Genomic DNA, 18,358 nt, shown 5'->3' on the forward strand with positions numbered 1-18,358 from the left:
TATCACTGGAACATGTTGTTTTTGCTGCAACAGTACATTGCAATACATAATAATTAAAACCACAGATTACAATAAGAAGTACAAATAATAAAAAAATAATTAAATAGTAGCGCAGGCGGAGGGGAAGAGTATTCCTTTATAACTGCAGAGACAGTTTGGTGCAGGAAGAAGCAGGATTAGCAAAGGGCGGGGCGTTTTGGAGGGGCCGAATGTTCCAGCGCGTCCACGATCCGGCAGCTCCGGCTCGCGCCCCGGGTTTCCACCGTTGGCACCTGCGTGGTGGTCACGTGCACACGCCCCGGCACTTGGTTAACGCGCGTCCCTGCACCCCCCCCCCCCCCCCCCACCCCGACTTCCTCGCCCGTCTGTTTCGTGTGAGGTCATGGCGTACAGTACTGGGAGGCAACGTCACGCTCGCGGCTGCCGCTGTCAGTTGGCGAGTGCGCGCTGGCGGGGGCGGGGGGACAGACGGTCGGGCGGTCCGAGTGCCGCGGCCATGGCGGCTCCCTTGGCGCAGTTCGACGAGGACTGGCAGGATTTCTACGAGTTCAAGGCGCCCTCGGGTAGTTTCAAACTGGACCAGGTCAACTCCAACGGCGTCGCGGCCCCGGCTGGCGGCACTGGGACGCTGGAGCAAAGCCTGGAAGATTTCTCCGAGCTCGACAACTTCTCCGGCGAGATCGTCAGCTTCAAGTCGATGGAGGACCTGGTCAATGACTTCGACGAGAAGCTAACCGTGTGTTTCCGGAACTACAACACCAACACAGAGAACATTGCACCGGTCAAGCCTATTTCCGAGGAGAACATCATGAGAGACGACGAGTGAGTTTGGGGCCGTGGGTTGCCAAGGGGTCGTGTCCTGGTATGCGAGTGTTGGTGGGCGGGGAACAGTCTCGGTGGACCCGCTGTTGCATCCACCCAGTAAATCTGAATTGATGCAAACTTTGTCCTTTCCACATGTGTGGTTCCTAGTCACTTCCCATTGAAACAACGCTTTGTGCTTGCGAGTCCGTTTCCCCCCTCTGCAGCTCTCTTCCAGGTGCTGCGAGAATTGCAGTGCCCTTTCCTACTTCGTTGCAATTCGCGTTCTGCCAGGGTTTGCTGATTTTCCTTAATGCATACACACCATCGTAACAAAACTTTTTTTTTATATGTAGCATAAAGCTATTCGTTGAGTTTTGAATATTGACCATACTCGATAAAAGGCTTGCACGACGTGACACAGCGCAGGAAAAAGGCCCTTTGGCCCGCTGGGTCTGCATCAACCACCCACTTGTACTAATCCTGTTTTAGTGGCATTTTTAACATTTTCCACACATTCTTATAGACGCACATATTCTGCTGCTAAAGTACGCATCAAGGGTAATTTAAAGTGGTCATTTACCCCACCAACCCGAACGTCTTTGGGATATAGGGGAAACCGGTGCATCAAAGGGGAAGCCCACATAGTCAGGGAGAATGTGCACACTGACAGCACTTGAAGCCTTAGCCCTACGAGTTCTGCCACTGGGCTGCCCTGCTTAAGAGTTAACTGTTTTAATTGTACTTGTTATAAAGTGATGTCTTTAGGTAAGCTGTATGCACTGTCTGCAGATAATGAGATGTCTTTTTTTTGTTTATTTATTGAAATACAGTGAGGAATAGGCCCATTCGCCCCTTCGAGCTGTGCTATCCAACAATCCCTTGATTTACCCCTAGCCTAATCAAGGGACAATTTACAAAGACCAATTCACCTACCATCCGGTAGGTCTTTGGACTGTGGGAGGAAACTGGAGCACCTGGAGGAAATCCATACAGTTACAGGGAGAATGTACAAACTCCTTACATGTACCGGCGGAATTAAACCCGGGTCACTGGTACTGTTAAGTGTTGTGTTAACCACTACACTATCATGCCACCCCATCTTGGATATTTCATATTTTGGCAGCAGATAGCTAAAATTCTGAATTGTCTAATTATAACAGACTGTTGTATATACTCACAGACCCAGTATTGCTCTTTTCAAAGATGGTACCCTGAGTACTAAACAGTAAATCTGCAATCTTGGATGAAAGTTCTTTTTGTTATGCTGAGATCTCTGTGTAGCAAATTGCAATATGATATTTTAAAATGAAAATATTGTTACTAAATTTTATTAAATGCTGGGCAAATGACCATCATGTAAACAAAGCTGAATGCGTTGAGCTGTATGTTGTGTAGGTTATTTTGGAAGCTGCTGAGTAAAATCCAATTATTCCAGATTGTATATTGCAAGCAATACTTCGAAGTATTATGATTCTAATTACATTAACATTTATCATGAAAGTTTGCAAATCATGAATTAGGTTTATTTAGTATACCAATGTCACTTTCAGTGTTTTGCAATTCAGTGCAGAAGATGAATGTATGTTTCGCTTCTTATAGAGCCGCAGTCTTGGTGTAGCACAGAGGCCATTTAGGTAGATGGCTAGCCCATTTAGACCAGGTTGTAGTTTCTTAGCCAAGTAAAACAAAATGTTGGAAATATCTGGCAAGTCATACATCACCACGACAATAAGAAGCAGAGGTAAAGTTTCAGTTCAATAACTTTTCATCAGAACTGAATTATTTCAAGTAATTTCTGGTTTTAGATTTCTAGCTTTTTGTTCCATTCACCATTCCAGGAGTATGAACAACATCTGTATGATCTTGAAATCTTTTACTAATCTGTATCTTTAATATGGTGACTAGCTTATAAGGTCAGAAATGGAGATTGGGTGTTGGACTGAGTTTCAAGCCATAGTGTAAGTTGCCTCTACACTTTTCCAAGTACAACACATTTATTCCTGTTTTGACTCTGCTTAATGTTCATTAATGTTTGAGCCCTGCACAACCCTCTGTCTCAAGGGTTTGAAGGCCATTTACACACAATATAATGAGAAATAAAAAGAAAAAATGCTGAAATACTGTGCAAGTCAAACAGTGTCTTTGGATCGATTAACTGTTAAACTTGATTTTGCTTCTGATGGAAGCAATTATTATCATGAACTTGTATGTTGTTTTGCAGCAGTAGTACAGTGCAAAATCATAAAATTACTATTATGAATATAGTGCAAAGAAAAAGGAATAATGAGTAGCATTCACGATATTCAGAAATCTTGTGGAGGGGAGGAAGCTGAATAGCTGAGTGTGTGTCTTCAGGCTTCTGTACCTCCTTCCTGATGGTGATAGTGAGAAGAGGACATGTCCCGGATATTGTGGGTCCTCAGTGATGGATGCCGTCATCTTGAGGCACCGCCATAATCTTGTGCTAAATATTAGGATTATTATTAGCAAGCTGCAGCTTTTTGTTCTGTGGAATGAAGCAGATTTTCCTGGAAGTTGTCTGCATTGACTTAAGTAAAGCATTCAAGAGGGTCTGTCATAATAGGCTGATCCAGAAGGTTAAGAAGATTATGGGATCCATGGAGAGAGTAGATTTGATTCAGAATTGGTTTGGTGATAGAAGATGCGGTAGTGGTTGACTGGAGGTCTGTGATGGTAGTGCTGTGATCATTGTTGAGTCAATAGACAATAGACTGTAAGTGCAGGAGTAGGCCATTCGGCCCTTCTAGCCAGCACCGCCATTCACTGTGATCATGGCTGATCATACACAATCAGTACCCCGTTTCTGCCCTCTCCCCATATCCCTTGACCTCGCTATCTATAAGAACTCTATCTAACTCTCTTGAATGCATCCAGAGACTTGGCCTCCACTGCCTTCTGGGGCAGAGCATTCCACATATCCAATCCAAAAGGACATAGAGTCCTTTGTGATCATATAAAATGATTGGACTAAGACGATTGTGCGCTGATGGGTAAGTTTGCAGATGGCGCAAAAATTGATGGATTTGTGGATAGTGATGGAGATTGTCAGCAGATATCAAGCTGTCAATCAGTTAAAAATATGAGCAGAGAAGTGGCAGAGTTTAAGCTGAAAAAGTGTTAGGTGTTGTATTTAGGAGTCAAATAAGAGTCATAAGTCATATAGTAAGTGGTAGGGTCCATGAGAGCACTGACATACAGAGGGATCATGAAAATGGCATCACTGGGTAGGATGATTGGCAGAAGTCAAAGAGTGGGAATAAATGAAACCTTTTCTGGTTGGCTGCCGATGAATAGAATTCCGCGGTGTCAGTGTTCGCTCTTCTACCTTTCACGTTATATGTTAATGATCTGAATGGTGGAATTGATAGCTTGTTGGCCAGGTTTGTAGACAGTACAAAGATAGATGGAAGGACAGGCAGTGTTGAGGAGCAGTGAGTTTGCAGACGGACTTGGATGGATTAGGAGAATGGTCAAATGAGTGATAGACAAAATACAGATGGAAGAAAGTAGGTTAGGGCCTCTACTACCTTAGGAGTCTGTGGAGATTTGGTATGACATCTTAACCTTTGACAAATGTCTATAAGTGTGTAGTGGAAAGTGTGTTGACTGGCTGCATCACAGCCTGGTATGGAAGCCCTAATGCCTTTGAATGGAAAATTCTACAAAAAGGTGTGCATTCGGCCCAGTACATCACGGGTATAGCCCCCCCAACCATTGACCACATCTACCTGAAATACTTGTCGTAGGAAAGCAGCATCCATCATCAGAGATCCCCACCACCCAGGTCATTCTGTCTCAATGCTGCTATCAGGTAGAAGGCATGAAAGCCTTAGGACTCGCGGCAACAGTTTCAAGAGCAGTTACTAACCATCAGGCTCTTGAATATACAGCCTCAGATTACGTTCTTTTAGAACAGAGAGGAGAAATTTATTTAGCCAGAGCTTGGTGGGTCTGTGGAATTCATTGTCAGAGACAGCTGTGGTTGCCAAGTCATTGGGTGCATTTAAAGAGGAGGTTGTTAACTTCCTCTAGTAACAGTGTCAAAGGTTCTGGGATGAAACCAATAGAATGGGGTTGAGTGGAAATAAATCAGCCATGATAGAATGGCAGAGCAGATTCCCTGGGCTGAATAGCCTAATTGTGCTCCCATGTTTATGCATGATATCATTGCCTTTATTGGTCAGCACAGCAAGTTTAAAAATTGGCAAGTCATCTTTAAACCACATTTGGAGTATTGTGTTCAGTTCTGGTTGCTGCATTACAGAAGACTTTGGAGAGGTTCAGAAGAGGTTTACTAGGATTTTGATTAAACTAGAGAGTATTAACTACTAGGAGAGGTTCGATAAACTTGAATTGTTTTCACTGGAACAGATCAGCTACAGGAGGGACCTATTAGAAATATAAAATTATGAGAGGCATGGATAAGCTCAGTAGTCTTTGTCCCATGGTGAAGTTGTTAAATACTAGTGGGCACAGGTTTGAGGAAAGTTTTAAGATGTGTGAGACAAGAAGAGTGGTAGGAGCCTGGAACTTGCAGGTGATGGAAGCAGATACCATTACAACATTCAAGAGGCATTTAGAAAGGCATATAAATAGGACAAGGAAAGAACAGATGTGGACCATGTTTAGGCAGATGGATTAGTTTAAATTGGTATGTTTGGTACAGACGTTGTGGGCTGAAGGGCCTGCTTGTGCACTGCCGTTCTGTGTTTAGTGCTTCTCCACTTTGTGCTGTCATAGGCAAGGGATTTCCAGGAGGAAATCAGGATGTTGGCTTTGAGAACATTAAAATCATTCCCTCTGGCCACTTGGTAATTTCACACAACATTGAGCTTGATTTTTAAGAGTCTGCTCTTGGTAAATGGTATATTGGTCTATTATTGTCACATACACCGAGGTACCATGAAGAATTCATCTTGCAGATGAATTTATTACATTGATGTAGTACAGAGGAACTCAAGAATGTAGTGCAGATAAAGGGTTACAGGTACAGAGAAAGTGCAGTGCAGGTTGGTAGTAAGGTGCAAGGTCATAAAAAGGTAGAATGTGAAGTCAATATTCCTACCGTACTCGGGAACCATTCAGTGGTCTTAGAACAGCAGGTTAGAATCTCCCATTGCACCTGGTGGCACATGCTTTCAGTCTTTTGTATCTTCTACTGTATAGGATGGGGAGAAAAGAAAGTGTCATACCCTGTTGGGCATGTGAATGTAATTGCTTGCCTGACAGAGTCAGTTTTGTATAAGTAGCTTTGCAATGCTGGGGTTGTTGGCTAGGAAGAGCCACTAGCATTGTTTATTCATGTATATTTTGAAGATTGTGCCTGCCTAGGTAGTCCAAATTTCAGAAACAAAGGACTAGGATCACAATTATCAAAAGTATGTACTAAATCACAACTAGGGAAGGTTTGAAGGATTGCTTTTGCAGGCTGCAGTAATGATTTTTATTAGATCTGTTTTTATTAAATTTATCCAATACCTTGGAGGTGAAATGATTTATGAAATCCTATAATATTTAGGTGCTATCAAGGTTATATGCTTGGAGCTAGAAGCTAAGGATGCAGCAAGACTGCAACAGCTGAATTTAACCTGGCATCTGGTTCTTATGATTGCTTTTTGTGACATAAATGCTGCAAATACTGATGCTTTTCTGTGGTTTTTTTTATCTCAGTTCTTCTATAGGAGCTTTTCTTTTTTTTAAAATCTCTGGCAATGAGTCCAAGATAAAAGACCAGTACTAAGGTGTTCCACTGGCACGGGGCATTCTTGCAAATGACAGAATAAACCAAGCTGTTTAGTTGCTATGTAAGGCCCTCTGGCAGAATTTGAAGGAAGACTGAATTACCTCTAATGTCTAGGCTATTTCTTTTCACTGTATCAGTGAAGTAGCTGATGTAATTAAAAACCTATCGCATCCTTGATATTCTCTCTTCTGTAAAACAGACAATGCAATATCCAGAAAGCACATACCACTAGGCTCAAGGATAGCTTCTACCCCATGGTTAAGACTATTTAAAGGACCTCCATACGATAAGGTAGACACTTGACCCCACAATCTACCTTATCATGTTCTTCTACCTTATTGTTTTCCTGCACTACACTTTCTCTGTAACTAGCACTATTTTCTGAATTATTTTTCAATTGTATGTCCTGAATGTATTGATGTGAGGAATGATCTGTATAGATAACCTTGAAAAACAAAGTTTTTCCACTGTATTTTGGTACACGAGAATTATAATTCAATCTAGTAAAATAGACTATGTGGTTATTAATTTGCTGTTCTTGAGAGGCAATGCTATAGATCTCATTTAGAGAGTGAGACTTCGAAGAAAAGACTGTGGCTATTATTTTTAAGTATTTTTATATATTTGACAGATTACTTTGTTTATAACCAATGTACCTGTACTATAGTGGGTGTGTTGTAATCATAAACAAGTCTAAACTTGGTTGTACTTTCAAGTTTTGATTTAAACTTGATTAAATTTAAATCAAACTTGATCTTATTTAAATAAGAAAATTTTGTAGTTTATGCCAAAGTTTTTTTTTTCCCTCTACTGTTTATTTTCTGATGACCCATCTTTTTGATGAAAATAAGGCACATCTGAATGCTCCTTTGACAGTCCCTTGGAAAGTACTGTCTTTATGCTACATGCACCATAATACATTTAAGTTGTATTGACTGATTTTATGGTATTTATTACTTTTTACCTTAATTCTAATAGAACTTTTTAAAATAATTTAAGCTTATTGGATTGAGGCTTATAATTTAGGCAATACACGCAAAATGCTGGAGGAACTCAGCAGGCTAGGCACCATCTATGGAAAAGAGGACAGTCAACATTTAGGGTTGAGGCTCTTCAGGACTGGAGGGGGGAAAAAGATGAGTCAGTTAGAAGGTAGGGGAGGGGAAGCAGAAACATAAGGTGATACGTGAAACGGGAAGGGTGAAGTAAAGAGTTGAGAAGTTGATTGGTGAGAGAGATGCTGGGCTGGGGAAGGGGGAATCTAATAGATCAGGAGGCCATGGAAGAAAGAAAAGGGGAAGGAGCACCAGAGGGAGGCAATAGGCGGGCAAGAGATGAAGTGAGGGGGGAAAGAGGATGAGGGAATGCTGAAGGGGGGAAGCTTGTAATTTATGCATGTTGATAAATATTTACTTGATGAAAGAATGCAATAAATTTTGTTTTTGTTGTGCCCTAAATGCAGAACTTCCTTCACAACAATTTTAAGACCATAAGACATAGGAGCAGGATTAGGCCATTCAATCCATTGAGTCTTCTTCGCCATTCTATCATGGATCATTTGTCATCTTTCTCAACCCCATTCTCCTGCCTTTTCCCCGTAACCTTTGACACTGACTTCTCAAGAACTTACTAACCTCGGCTTTAAATATCCCAGTAACTAGGCTTCACAGCTGTCTGTGGCGATGAATTTCACAGATTTGTTACCCTTTTGCTAAAGAAATTCCTCCTCATCTCTATTCTTAATGGATGGCCCTCTGCAGAAAAGTGTGAAATCCTGGCATCAACAACATGAAGGTGGAAGAAGTTAATGACTTTCTGTAAATGAAGTGCCACTTAGTGCAGTGTTAGTATATCCTACATGTATTGGCATCCCTTATTGCCTTGCAGTCATGGAAGTTAATGAGCTGTCACCCTCTTCTCACAGATAAAGTATGGCAAGGAGAAGATGGACCTTATAGAAGGAGATCATTAATATCCAGAATTATTTTTCTGAAAGTAGGCTTGTAAACTGTATGAATCGGAGCTGGTGCTGTGATGATTTACTCATTGCCAAAGTGGACTTGTAGAACCCCATTTGAATGATTATACAATAGAAGATGCTTGCTTTCTGATCCCAAGACTTTTTCGTTTTAATTTTCTAAAATTGAAGAATAGATTTGATGTTGGCATGCTTTGACTACTTTACCATGACTTCCCTCTTAAACCTTACTTGGCATGCTTTTCAGTGGTTTGGATGAATACAGCCCCAATAATACTTTCGTAGCTCAGGATCAACTAGATAAAGTAGATAGCTGGATTAGTACCCCATCAATTGCTTTAAACCTTTAAACTGTTTTACCAGCTACAAAAAAAGAAATTCAGTTCTTTGCCTAGGCCGGGGGTCAGCAACCTGCGGCTCCCGAGCCATTTGTGGCTCTTTCACCTCTGTGCTGCGGCTCCCTGTGGCTTTGGGAAATAATTGGTCAGTATTTAATTAAAATGTATTTTATGTTAGTTTGTTAGCTTTTGAAATGTAATTCTAAATTTGAAGATTATGGTGATCTTGTACAATGTAAGTGTGGCGACACATTTTCTGACACATCCGAAACGGCTCTCAATTAGCCAGCATTCCGGCTAAGGGAGATTGCCTACGGGGGTTTGTGAGTACGTGTCTTTTGCAGCATCTGCGTCCATGGGGGCTGGGTTGAGGGAGGCTTAGAAGCAAGGCTGTTTAGTTCGAATAAAGTTATTCGACTGCAGTTTACTGACTGCCTGAACACACCGCTGCAACGTGTTTTTATCGCTATTAATATACGTCACCACTGCCAATACCTGACACCCGCCAGTGCGCGATTTCTTTAATTTTTCGATCCAAGGTAAGCCAACTATGGAGAATTCTAAAAAAAGACAAGTGACTGAAGAAAACAGAACGTTTAATGATACGTGGACAGATTCATTTGCTTTCACTGTTGACGAGACTGGTTTACCGGTATGCTTAATATGCAATGAGAAACTAGCAAACAACAAAAAGTCAAATGTCGCAAGGCATTTCCAGAGTAAACACGCAGCCTTTGCTCAAAAATATCCGGATGGAGATGAGAGAAAAAAAGCCGTTTCGGAACTGATGCGGAAGGTTGATCTGAGCAAAAATCATTTCCAGAAATGGATGAAGTCAGGAAAATCAACGACATACGCCAGTTATATTGCCGCTCAGGAAATAGTCAGGCACGGGAAGCAGTTTACAGATGGTGAATATATAAAAGAATCTTTCATTAAGATTTCAGAACATCTATTCACGGACTTTAAAAACAAGAGTGAAATTGTGCAGAAAATCAGGGATATGCCCCTCTCTGCAAAGACTGTCAAAGACAGAACCATAAAAATGGCAGAAGACATCACAAGACAGCAAATTAAAGACATCAATTCAGCTGTGGCCTACTCGATTGCCTGTGACGAGTCTAAAGACAAAGGCGATATTGAACAAATAGCGTTGTTCTGCCGGTATGTAAACTCTGCCGGGCCACAGGAAGAACTGATTGAGTTGATACCTCTAAAAGACCAAACACGGGGGGAGGACATCTGTGAGGCTGTCTTGAATTGTTTAAGAGCCAAAGGAATAAAGACCACCCATCTGGTGTCAGTAGCTACTGATGGGGCTCCGAATATGACGGGAACGCACAAGGGATTTGTGGCTTTACTGCAGAAGTCGCTGGACAGAAAGCTGCTGACTTTTCACTGCATCTTGCACCAAGAGGCACTGTGCGCTCAAACATTTCCTCCGGAATGCACAGAAGTAATGGATGTTGTCATTCAGATTGTCAATAAAATAATGGCAAAAAGTTTAAATCACCGTCAATTCCGTTTGTTACTGGACGAGATGGAAAGCGCATATTCTGATCTCCTGCTGCACAACAAAGTCCGGTGGCTGTCCAAAGGGGAGGTGCTGAAACGCTTTGTCGCGTGTCTGGAAGAAGTGAAAACTTTCCTGGGCAGCAAAGGGCTCAACTTTCCTGAGCTGGAACAGCCAGAGTGGCTGGAAAAGCTACACTTCATGGTAGACATGACAGCGCACCTGAACACGCTGAACACAGCTCTTCAGGGGAAAGGACGCACAGCCCTGCACATGTTGGAGGATGTCTTGGCATTCGAGCGCAAGTTGACAGTGCTTGCCAGAGATTTACAGAAAGGCACTTTGTCTCACTTCCCCAATTTGAGAGAGTTCAAACAAGGTCACGACATGATAATTTCGGAGTATTTACATTCTGCAATCATCGCAATGCAAACATCGTTTGGGAAACGCTTCTGTGAGTTCAGAGAGGAAAAAAACACATTATCCTTCCCGGTCACTCCCTTAAGCATCGATCCTTCCCTACTGAATACGACTGCATTGGCAGGTGTGAGTCAACCTGATCTTGAGATGGAACTGGCCGACATAGCCGACAAAGACATATGGGTGTCCAAGTTTAGACGCTTGACAGCAGACCTTGAAGATGTTGCCCGTCAGAAGGCCGTTCTTGCTCAGAATCACAAATGGAGTGATATTGAAAACCTTCCAAATCCGGACCAACTTGTGTTTGAAACATGGAATGCTGTGCCCGACATTTATGTAAACATGAAAAAGTATGCGCTTGGAGTCCTGTCAATCTTTGGATCCACATATGTATGTGAGCAGGTGTTCTCCAACATGAACTTTATTAAAAACAAACATCGCGCATGCTTCACAGATGACAGCTTGCGATCCTGTGTAAAGATGAAGGTGACGTCATACAGCCCTGATGTGCAGACGCTGTGCGCTGAGGTCCAGGAGCAGAAATCCCATTAACCAAGTATGATAAATATTTTAATTGCCTATTATTTTATGTATATTCATATTTTTTCATTGTTCAGTGAAATAGTCCTTTTATTTTTCAGGCTGACAGCTGGCTGATGATATTTTTGGTTTGCTGCTGGCGGAAAATTTAAGTTCGGCGTTTTTCATAAATACAAGAAGGACTCAAATAGACATTGAGTATTTTACTTAAAAGTAACTTTCAACCCAACGTCTTTTTTTCGGAGTTCAAAATGTTTTTGTTGCATGCAGAAATGTAATTTCGTTTTCTCTGCAGGAGTTCATCAATTTCATAAATGCAACACATTATAGTTTGTTTATACATAGCATAAAGGCAAAAAAAACGTTGTATGCAGTGTTATTTCATTTTAAATGTCAAACGGGTTTTGCGGCTCCCAGTGTTTTCTTTTCTGTGGGAAACGGGTCCAAGTGGCTCTTTCAGTGGTAAAGGTTGCTGACCCCTGGCCTAGGCTATTTTGACAACACCTGCCAAGAAAGACAAGGATAGCAGCTACTGTGGAACATCATTGGTTGCAGGATTGCTCAAAGTAACTGACCATTCTAACTCAAATATAATGTTTACACAGGCATGTAGAATCAGAATCAGGTTTATTATCACTGGCATGTGTCGTGAAATTTGTTAACTTAGCAGCAGTACAATCCAATGCTTGATGATGTAGAAGGAAAAATAAGTAAATCAATTACAGTAAGTATATATGTATATTAAATAGATTGAAAAGTGCAAAACAGAAATACTATTTTAAAAAAAGATTGTGTTCATAGGTTCGATGTCCATTTAGGAATCATGACAGAGGAGAAGAAGCTATTCCTGAATCGCTGATGTGTGCTCTCAGGCTTCATAGTACCTCCTTTTTGACAGTAGCAATGAGAAGAGGGCTTGCCCAAGGTGATAGGGGTCCTTATTAGGATTAAAGGTGCAATATTTGCATGAAAAACATAATTAGAATAGAGATTATTGTAATACAAGGTGATCATAGTGTTGCTGTTACTGAAGTCGTGATTAGTATTGCGCTGGTTAGTACAAGAATTGAACAATTGAACGGCAGTCAGTACTATTAAATGTATTCGTGTTGGATTCAGTGTTCTTTATCTCCTGCTAATGGTAGATCCAAAAAGGTGGTGTGGCTAAATAGTGGGGTTTATTGATGGAGGCTGTCTTATTGAGGCAGTACCTCATGTAGATACATAGATTATTGCAGGGAGGGATGTTTCATGATGTGTTAGGCTGAGCCTACTACTCACTGCAGCTTCATGCATTTCTGTGCATTCAAATTGCTGTACCAGACCATGATGCAACCAAGCAGGATACTTTCAACTGTACATCTATAGAAGTTAATTGGAGTGATTGGTGACATGCCAAACCTCTTTAAGAAAACAAATGCTTGCATACCTTTCTTAACATATGAAATGACTGGTCAAAGACTTTAGAGCTTCTTTCACTCTTCACCGCAAATCCACCAATGTTCTATAGACTGGTGGATGTTCACCCTTCTTCCCTTTCAATAATCAGTTTTACTGATGCTGAGTGAAAACTGCTGTTACAGAATGTGTTACCACCATCAATGAGCATATCAAGTAAAGCAGGGAATCTATTACTTGCACTGGCTCCTTCTTTCACCATCTTGATGGCTAAATCTGTTCACTTTTGAAATATCTGTCATAATTCTGCCTGCTTGTAATCTTGAAGTGTTAATCCCATTTGGAGAGAGAGAAAAAAGGAAAAGGTCAATATAAACTGATTAAACTAGAAAAATACTAAAAAATCTCATTCCATACACAATATTTCAAGTTAATATTCTATGAATTTTGTTTCCTGATTTTTTTTTTCAGTTCATTTGGTAACGTGCTTCATTCCAATGAGGTATGACTGTGTGACATGGGAAATGTTGCCTTACTTGTCATAATCTATAAATCAGTGGTTTTGCAACATTCCTCTTCAGGAAGTTGCCGTGAATAGTGAACAGTAAGTAGTCTCCTCTTGAGGCTTTGTCAAGAAAATTACTGCTAAACGACAAACTTCTCAGAGCTGAAGTGAAAGGGTCATGCTTATGGGTTTAATAGGCTATTTTATTGTTTGAAATGAACAAAGCTTGTGTTACATTTAAAGAAGAGCAGTTGGTTTGCTATGCATCTTGCCTACCAGTTGCCTTATTCATAATCTGAGTGGGACTGAATCAATCATCTTGACTGATGAATTTATGTACAAGAAAAACTATTCTCTTCTTTTGCAATAGAACCGGCTTTTTGTGTTTTTTATATATCGGATTCCCAGCATCTTGTTTTCCTTTGCAAGGATACAAAATGAGGTATTCTTTAACATTTTTCTCACCCATTGTTCATCTTCGGTGCATGGAGGTTAGGTGTGATTATTGTAAGCTTGATATTGCTGAAGGACACTATTCCCTATTCACAGTAATAAACTTTAGCCATAGTTCCTACTAGATAACCCATGTCAGATTTAGTTACTATGTGAAATTGTTTTGTTTTGTGAACCTTTCTTAAGAATGTGGCTGAGTTACTGGACAAATACTGCTTCATGGTTTGAAACAGTTTTATTTTCCCCAATTGTACAAGTCAGCTAACCAAAAATAAAGTTAGAAAAAGTGGAAGAAAATCCTCAGCTTTACCTCTGGAAATTTAACACTTTATACTTAGCAATGCATTTCAGCTAACAGCAGTGTTAACAGATTCTGGAATTAGTTACACCTTGACGCAGGCTGTTCTAGTGCAATTAAAACACTGGCATCTGGCTGACCGATGGAGAAATTTGTCTACGTATGTTCTGTTCATAGAAAGCAGGTCAAATTCTAACTGGCTAATTACAGCTCATTTGCAGTGTACTGTTAATCATTGGTCAAGTGGGAGTGCGATCAAGTAGCATCTATTCACTAATAACTGATGTCCAGTTTGGCTTTTGACAGATCTTCATGGCTGCAGAAGTCATGGCAATTTTGGTCCAAACATAGACCAAAGAATTCAATTTACCAGTACTCGAGATCAGATGAGAGTAAGTGTGTTAGGTTGTGACTGGCTATATATCAAGGCATTCTGGTAAACCAAAGTCGGTGGATTTCAAAAGGAAAATGCTCTAATGATTGGAAAGGAAGACGCTTGTCATTGTCAGAAGTTAATCATCCTGGCTCCAGGCCATTACTGCAGGAATTTTTCATGGCAGCATGTTGGAAGCCATTCACAGCTGCTTCATCTATAATAAACACTGATTGTACAGTTCATTCCATTGGTAGCTCTACAGCATATGTAGCAGGTCGTGCCTGAACAAGACAGAGCCAAAGCATAGGTATGCCACAAAATGAACTTCTCTAACGCATATCCTTGACATTCAATAGTAATACTGTTGCTAAGTCTTGACCCATCAATATCCTGGAGAGCTTATTACTGTCATGCAGTGGTTAGTCTAGTTAAAATAATTTTTGCTTATGGCTGATCAGGTACATTGAAACTGGTTTTAGACCACTACATTCTCAAGATTTTATTGTAAAGTGGAATTCATTTGGCAGAAATGGATAGAGCTTTTGAAGACTAGTTCAGTTTCAAAATCTTGTTTTTCTATAATGGAAATGCCATGGATACAAAATATTTTTCTCTTGTTTTCCTACTGAAATCTTTTCAATATTAACCAAAAGATGAAATTTTCATTATTTAATGTAGTTTCTTTCATAACTTAGAGACAGTGTGATTCATGCTGTAAAGATGTAGGGTTTGTGGAAACACGCCAGATTATATGAATCTATTCCAGCAATGGGATGGCGGCATTTATCATGGAACGTTTTGCAACTTCTTTTTGGGAGCTTTTGTATTTTAATCTGAACCTTCTTGGTCTTCTGTGTTTGATGGCTTTCAGTTGTATTGAAAAAGAAGTTAGCTCCTACTAAGTGAAGTGGAATTTACTTCAAGAGGAATTTATTACATTTTTTTTTGTAGTGCCACACATGAGTATTGAGCAGAAAGCAGATGCCGATCTGTTGGTTTGTTGATCATGTTATTGGAGGTTTTAGAATTTTATATGAATGGTTGCATGAACTTTTAGGCGTTCACTCATTGTGCAGCTAATTAACCAGTGAGTTGGTTCTGTTTATGGAGCTGATTTCCATACTTGCATCATATCAATAGATAATTTTCAAGATACTTTATGGTTTTGTTTGTAATTGGCTATAAATTTGTTTTTATCAGGTATTATATAATGCTTCAGCACTTTTCAATTTTCTTTAATGTGGTTTTTTTTAACCTTTTATCTCTTTTCCATCATTTACAAGGAAGGATGATCTGGACTGATAAAGGAGCTGAGAACATGACGTATTTGCAACAGGAAGCAGATCCTTAGTGGTACAAATACTGTACTAACATAGACTTCCAAAATCTTTTCTTTGCTTTTCAAAGATCCAAAATCTTAGATTATCTGCTTTGTCATGTATATTGAAAGATACAGTGAAATGCGTTGTTTGTGTCAAAGATGTGCTGGAGGTAGTCCACAAGAATCACCACAGTTCCAGTGCCAACTCACTAACCGTAAATGTAAGTCTTTGAAACATGGGAGGAAACATGGGGAGAATGTTCAATCCCCTTGCAGACAGCGGTGGGAATCAAACCCTGATTGACGAATGCTGGCATTGTAAAGCAGTTGCACTAACAGCTTTGCTACTGTATCACCCTCTTCCTCTTTGATTAAGTTTTTGTTCATCTACCCTAATATATCCTGAGTTGTTGACAGATTTTATTTATCTGAAATATGTTTACCATTTAACTTTCCAAGGTATATAAGCATGTTTTTATTGTGTACATTTTAACTGCCATGCTCACCTATAAAACTAGTGTTTTTTTTTAAATATGAGTCATAGGTTGGCCTGAATGCACACTCATGTGCTTTTCTGTCAGCCTCTTCGATGCTTGTGCCTTTGAACCCTTTGTTCTTTTCTGTTTTGTTCTTTGTTCTTTTGTGTACTCCTGTTTTAAAAATTGGTTGCCTGCATTAAGTTTGAAAGATCTGCATTCCATTCAGCAGAATGCATTTATTGCCAGATTTATGCATGACATAAAGTCCTCATGTGTTTTAAAAAATAATTTAAGTCTGAGGAACACATGGTGATTCAATGTCCTTAATGGACACTGGCATAAAATGCAGCATGATATACCAATCTGGGGAACTATAATAGTTAATGGAATATCAAGAGCAACTATTTATTAATATAGAAAATAGGTGCAGGAGTAGGCCATTCGGCCCTTTGAGCCTGCACCGCCATTCAGTATGATCATGGCTGATCATCCAGCTCAGAACCCTGTACCTGCTTTCTCTCCATACCCCCTGATCCCTTTAGCCATAAGGGCCATATCTAACTTCCTCTTAAATATAGTCAATGAACCGGCCTCGACTGTTTCTTGTGGCAGAGAATTCCACAGATTCACCACTCTCTGTGTGAAGAAGTTTTTCCTTATCTCGGTCCTAAAAGGCTTCCCCTTTATCCTTAAACAGTGATCCCTCGTTCTGGACTTTAATATCCTTTAATGTCTCCAAGTTCTCTGCCATAAACATCTTGAGATCACCATTAACGACATATTTGAATCAGTATTCACGAGATCTGAGTATCTATCTTGCATGAATGACTGGCTTCCTGACTCTATAAAGTCTTTGCATCAAATAAAAGCAGTGTGATTGAATATTTCCCACCTGCCTGGTGAATGAAACTTCAGTTTCACTCAATCACTTCAACACTACCCAGGGCAATGCAATTTACTGGATTGGTATCGTGTTCACCACCAGCATTTAGTTCATCTGTCATTGCACACCATGGTGTCGGCCTAAGCTATATCTATTACCTAATTCATTTACTTGCCTGAACTACTCTGGCAGTATCACAGAAAAACTACAGCACAATACAGGCCCTTCAACCCACAATGCTGTGCCGAACATGTACATAACTTTAGATATTACGTTGAGTTACCCATGTCCCTCTACTTTTCTAAGCTCCATCTACCAGATTGCTGCAGATTCTCCTTCATGTTGAACACCATTCCTCATTGTAATTACATTTCCACTGCTTTATTGTACAGTACCTGGGTCAAAATGATCCTTTATCCATAAAACCATGCATATCATCACCATTTTGAGAAGGTGTCTTATCACAATAATCTTGAGTGATTAAGAATTTCCAATTAATGCTGGCCTTTCCGGCATACATCCCATAAATTTAAGAAAACACCTGAATATTTTTGTGGTAAACTTGATTTTCCCCTTTATTATCAGGTATCAGATGTCAATTTGAGTCACATACCTGTAAATTTGCAGTGCATAGAAAATGTATGCTTGGCTAAGCTTGTTACTGACTTCATAAACATTGCAACAGGATAGCTTCATTTGGTATTTTAACTAAGATGGCTTTATAAATTCTTGGAATTGCTTTGTTGCTATTGCAATTTAGTATTTATGTTTACGTGAAACTGATATATTTGTTTTCACTTCAGTGCATTCTCCATTGAGATGATGGCAACAAGTCTGATGCATATACTACATCAGATGGCTTTGGCAAGTGATGAACACAACATTATTTTTCCTTTTGAATATGTAAATATTTATCTAGAAGTGTAGGTTAGCAGCTCAATGCAATGTAACTATAAACACATGCAAACTAAAACATATAAATAATATTGAACTTTTCTATAACTTTGTTTCCCACTGATATTGTTACATTGTTGTAGGTATATAGGAATTGGGATACAAATATATGTAACTTTTTGAAAATTGGAGAATGGCATTTTAATTCCCAGTTTCCATGCTTTGTCTTCACTCATTTAATATTTAAGGAAGTGGTATTGGAGAGGTTGTGAATATCGATTATCCAACACTGGAGTTCCTATCTGCTGAATATTGTTCCTTGACAGTGATTTTGTTTTGTTTGCTTCTTATCTATGTGGGTATTTCAACTGCTTAGTTTGTTATAGCAGGGTTC

The 18,358-nt window shown here is 39.9% G+C and overlaps 1 protein-coding gene across 3 annotated transcripts in view; it reads left to right on the forward strand.

The window, feature by feature from the left end:
• The first annotated feature begins 410 nt into the window (after nucleotides 1–410).
• The window catches only part of fez2b (fasciculation and elongation protein zeta 2b), a 129,962-nt gene continuing 112,014 nt past the window's right edge, over nucleotides 411–18,358 (forward strand). Inside the window, exon 1 of one of the 3 annotated variants that reach the window (XM_059985614.1) lies at nucleotides 411–822. In XM_059985614.1, the coding sequence (XP_059841597.1) occupies nucleotides 497–822 (326 nt within the window). In that variant the 5' untranslated portion in view covers nucleotides 411–496. The remainder of the gene's footprint in view (nucleotides 823–18,358) is intronic. The other 2 variants (XM_059985613.1, XM_059985615.1) reach the window with 2 other exon arrangements.

The sequence above is a fragment of the Hypanus sabinus genome, chromosome 12, assembly GCF_030144855.1.
Source record: "Hypanus sabinus isolate sHypSab1 chromosome 12, sHypSab1.hap1, whole genome shotgun sequence".
In the NCBI taxonomy this organism is placed as follows: domain Eukaryota; kingdom Metazoa; phylum Chordata; class Chondrichthyes; order Myliobatiformes; family Dasyatidae; genus Hypanus; species Hypanus sabinus.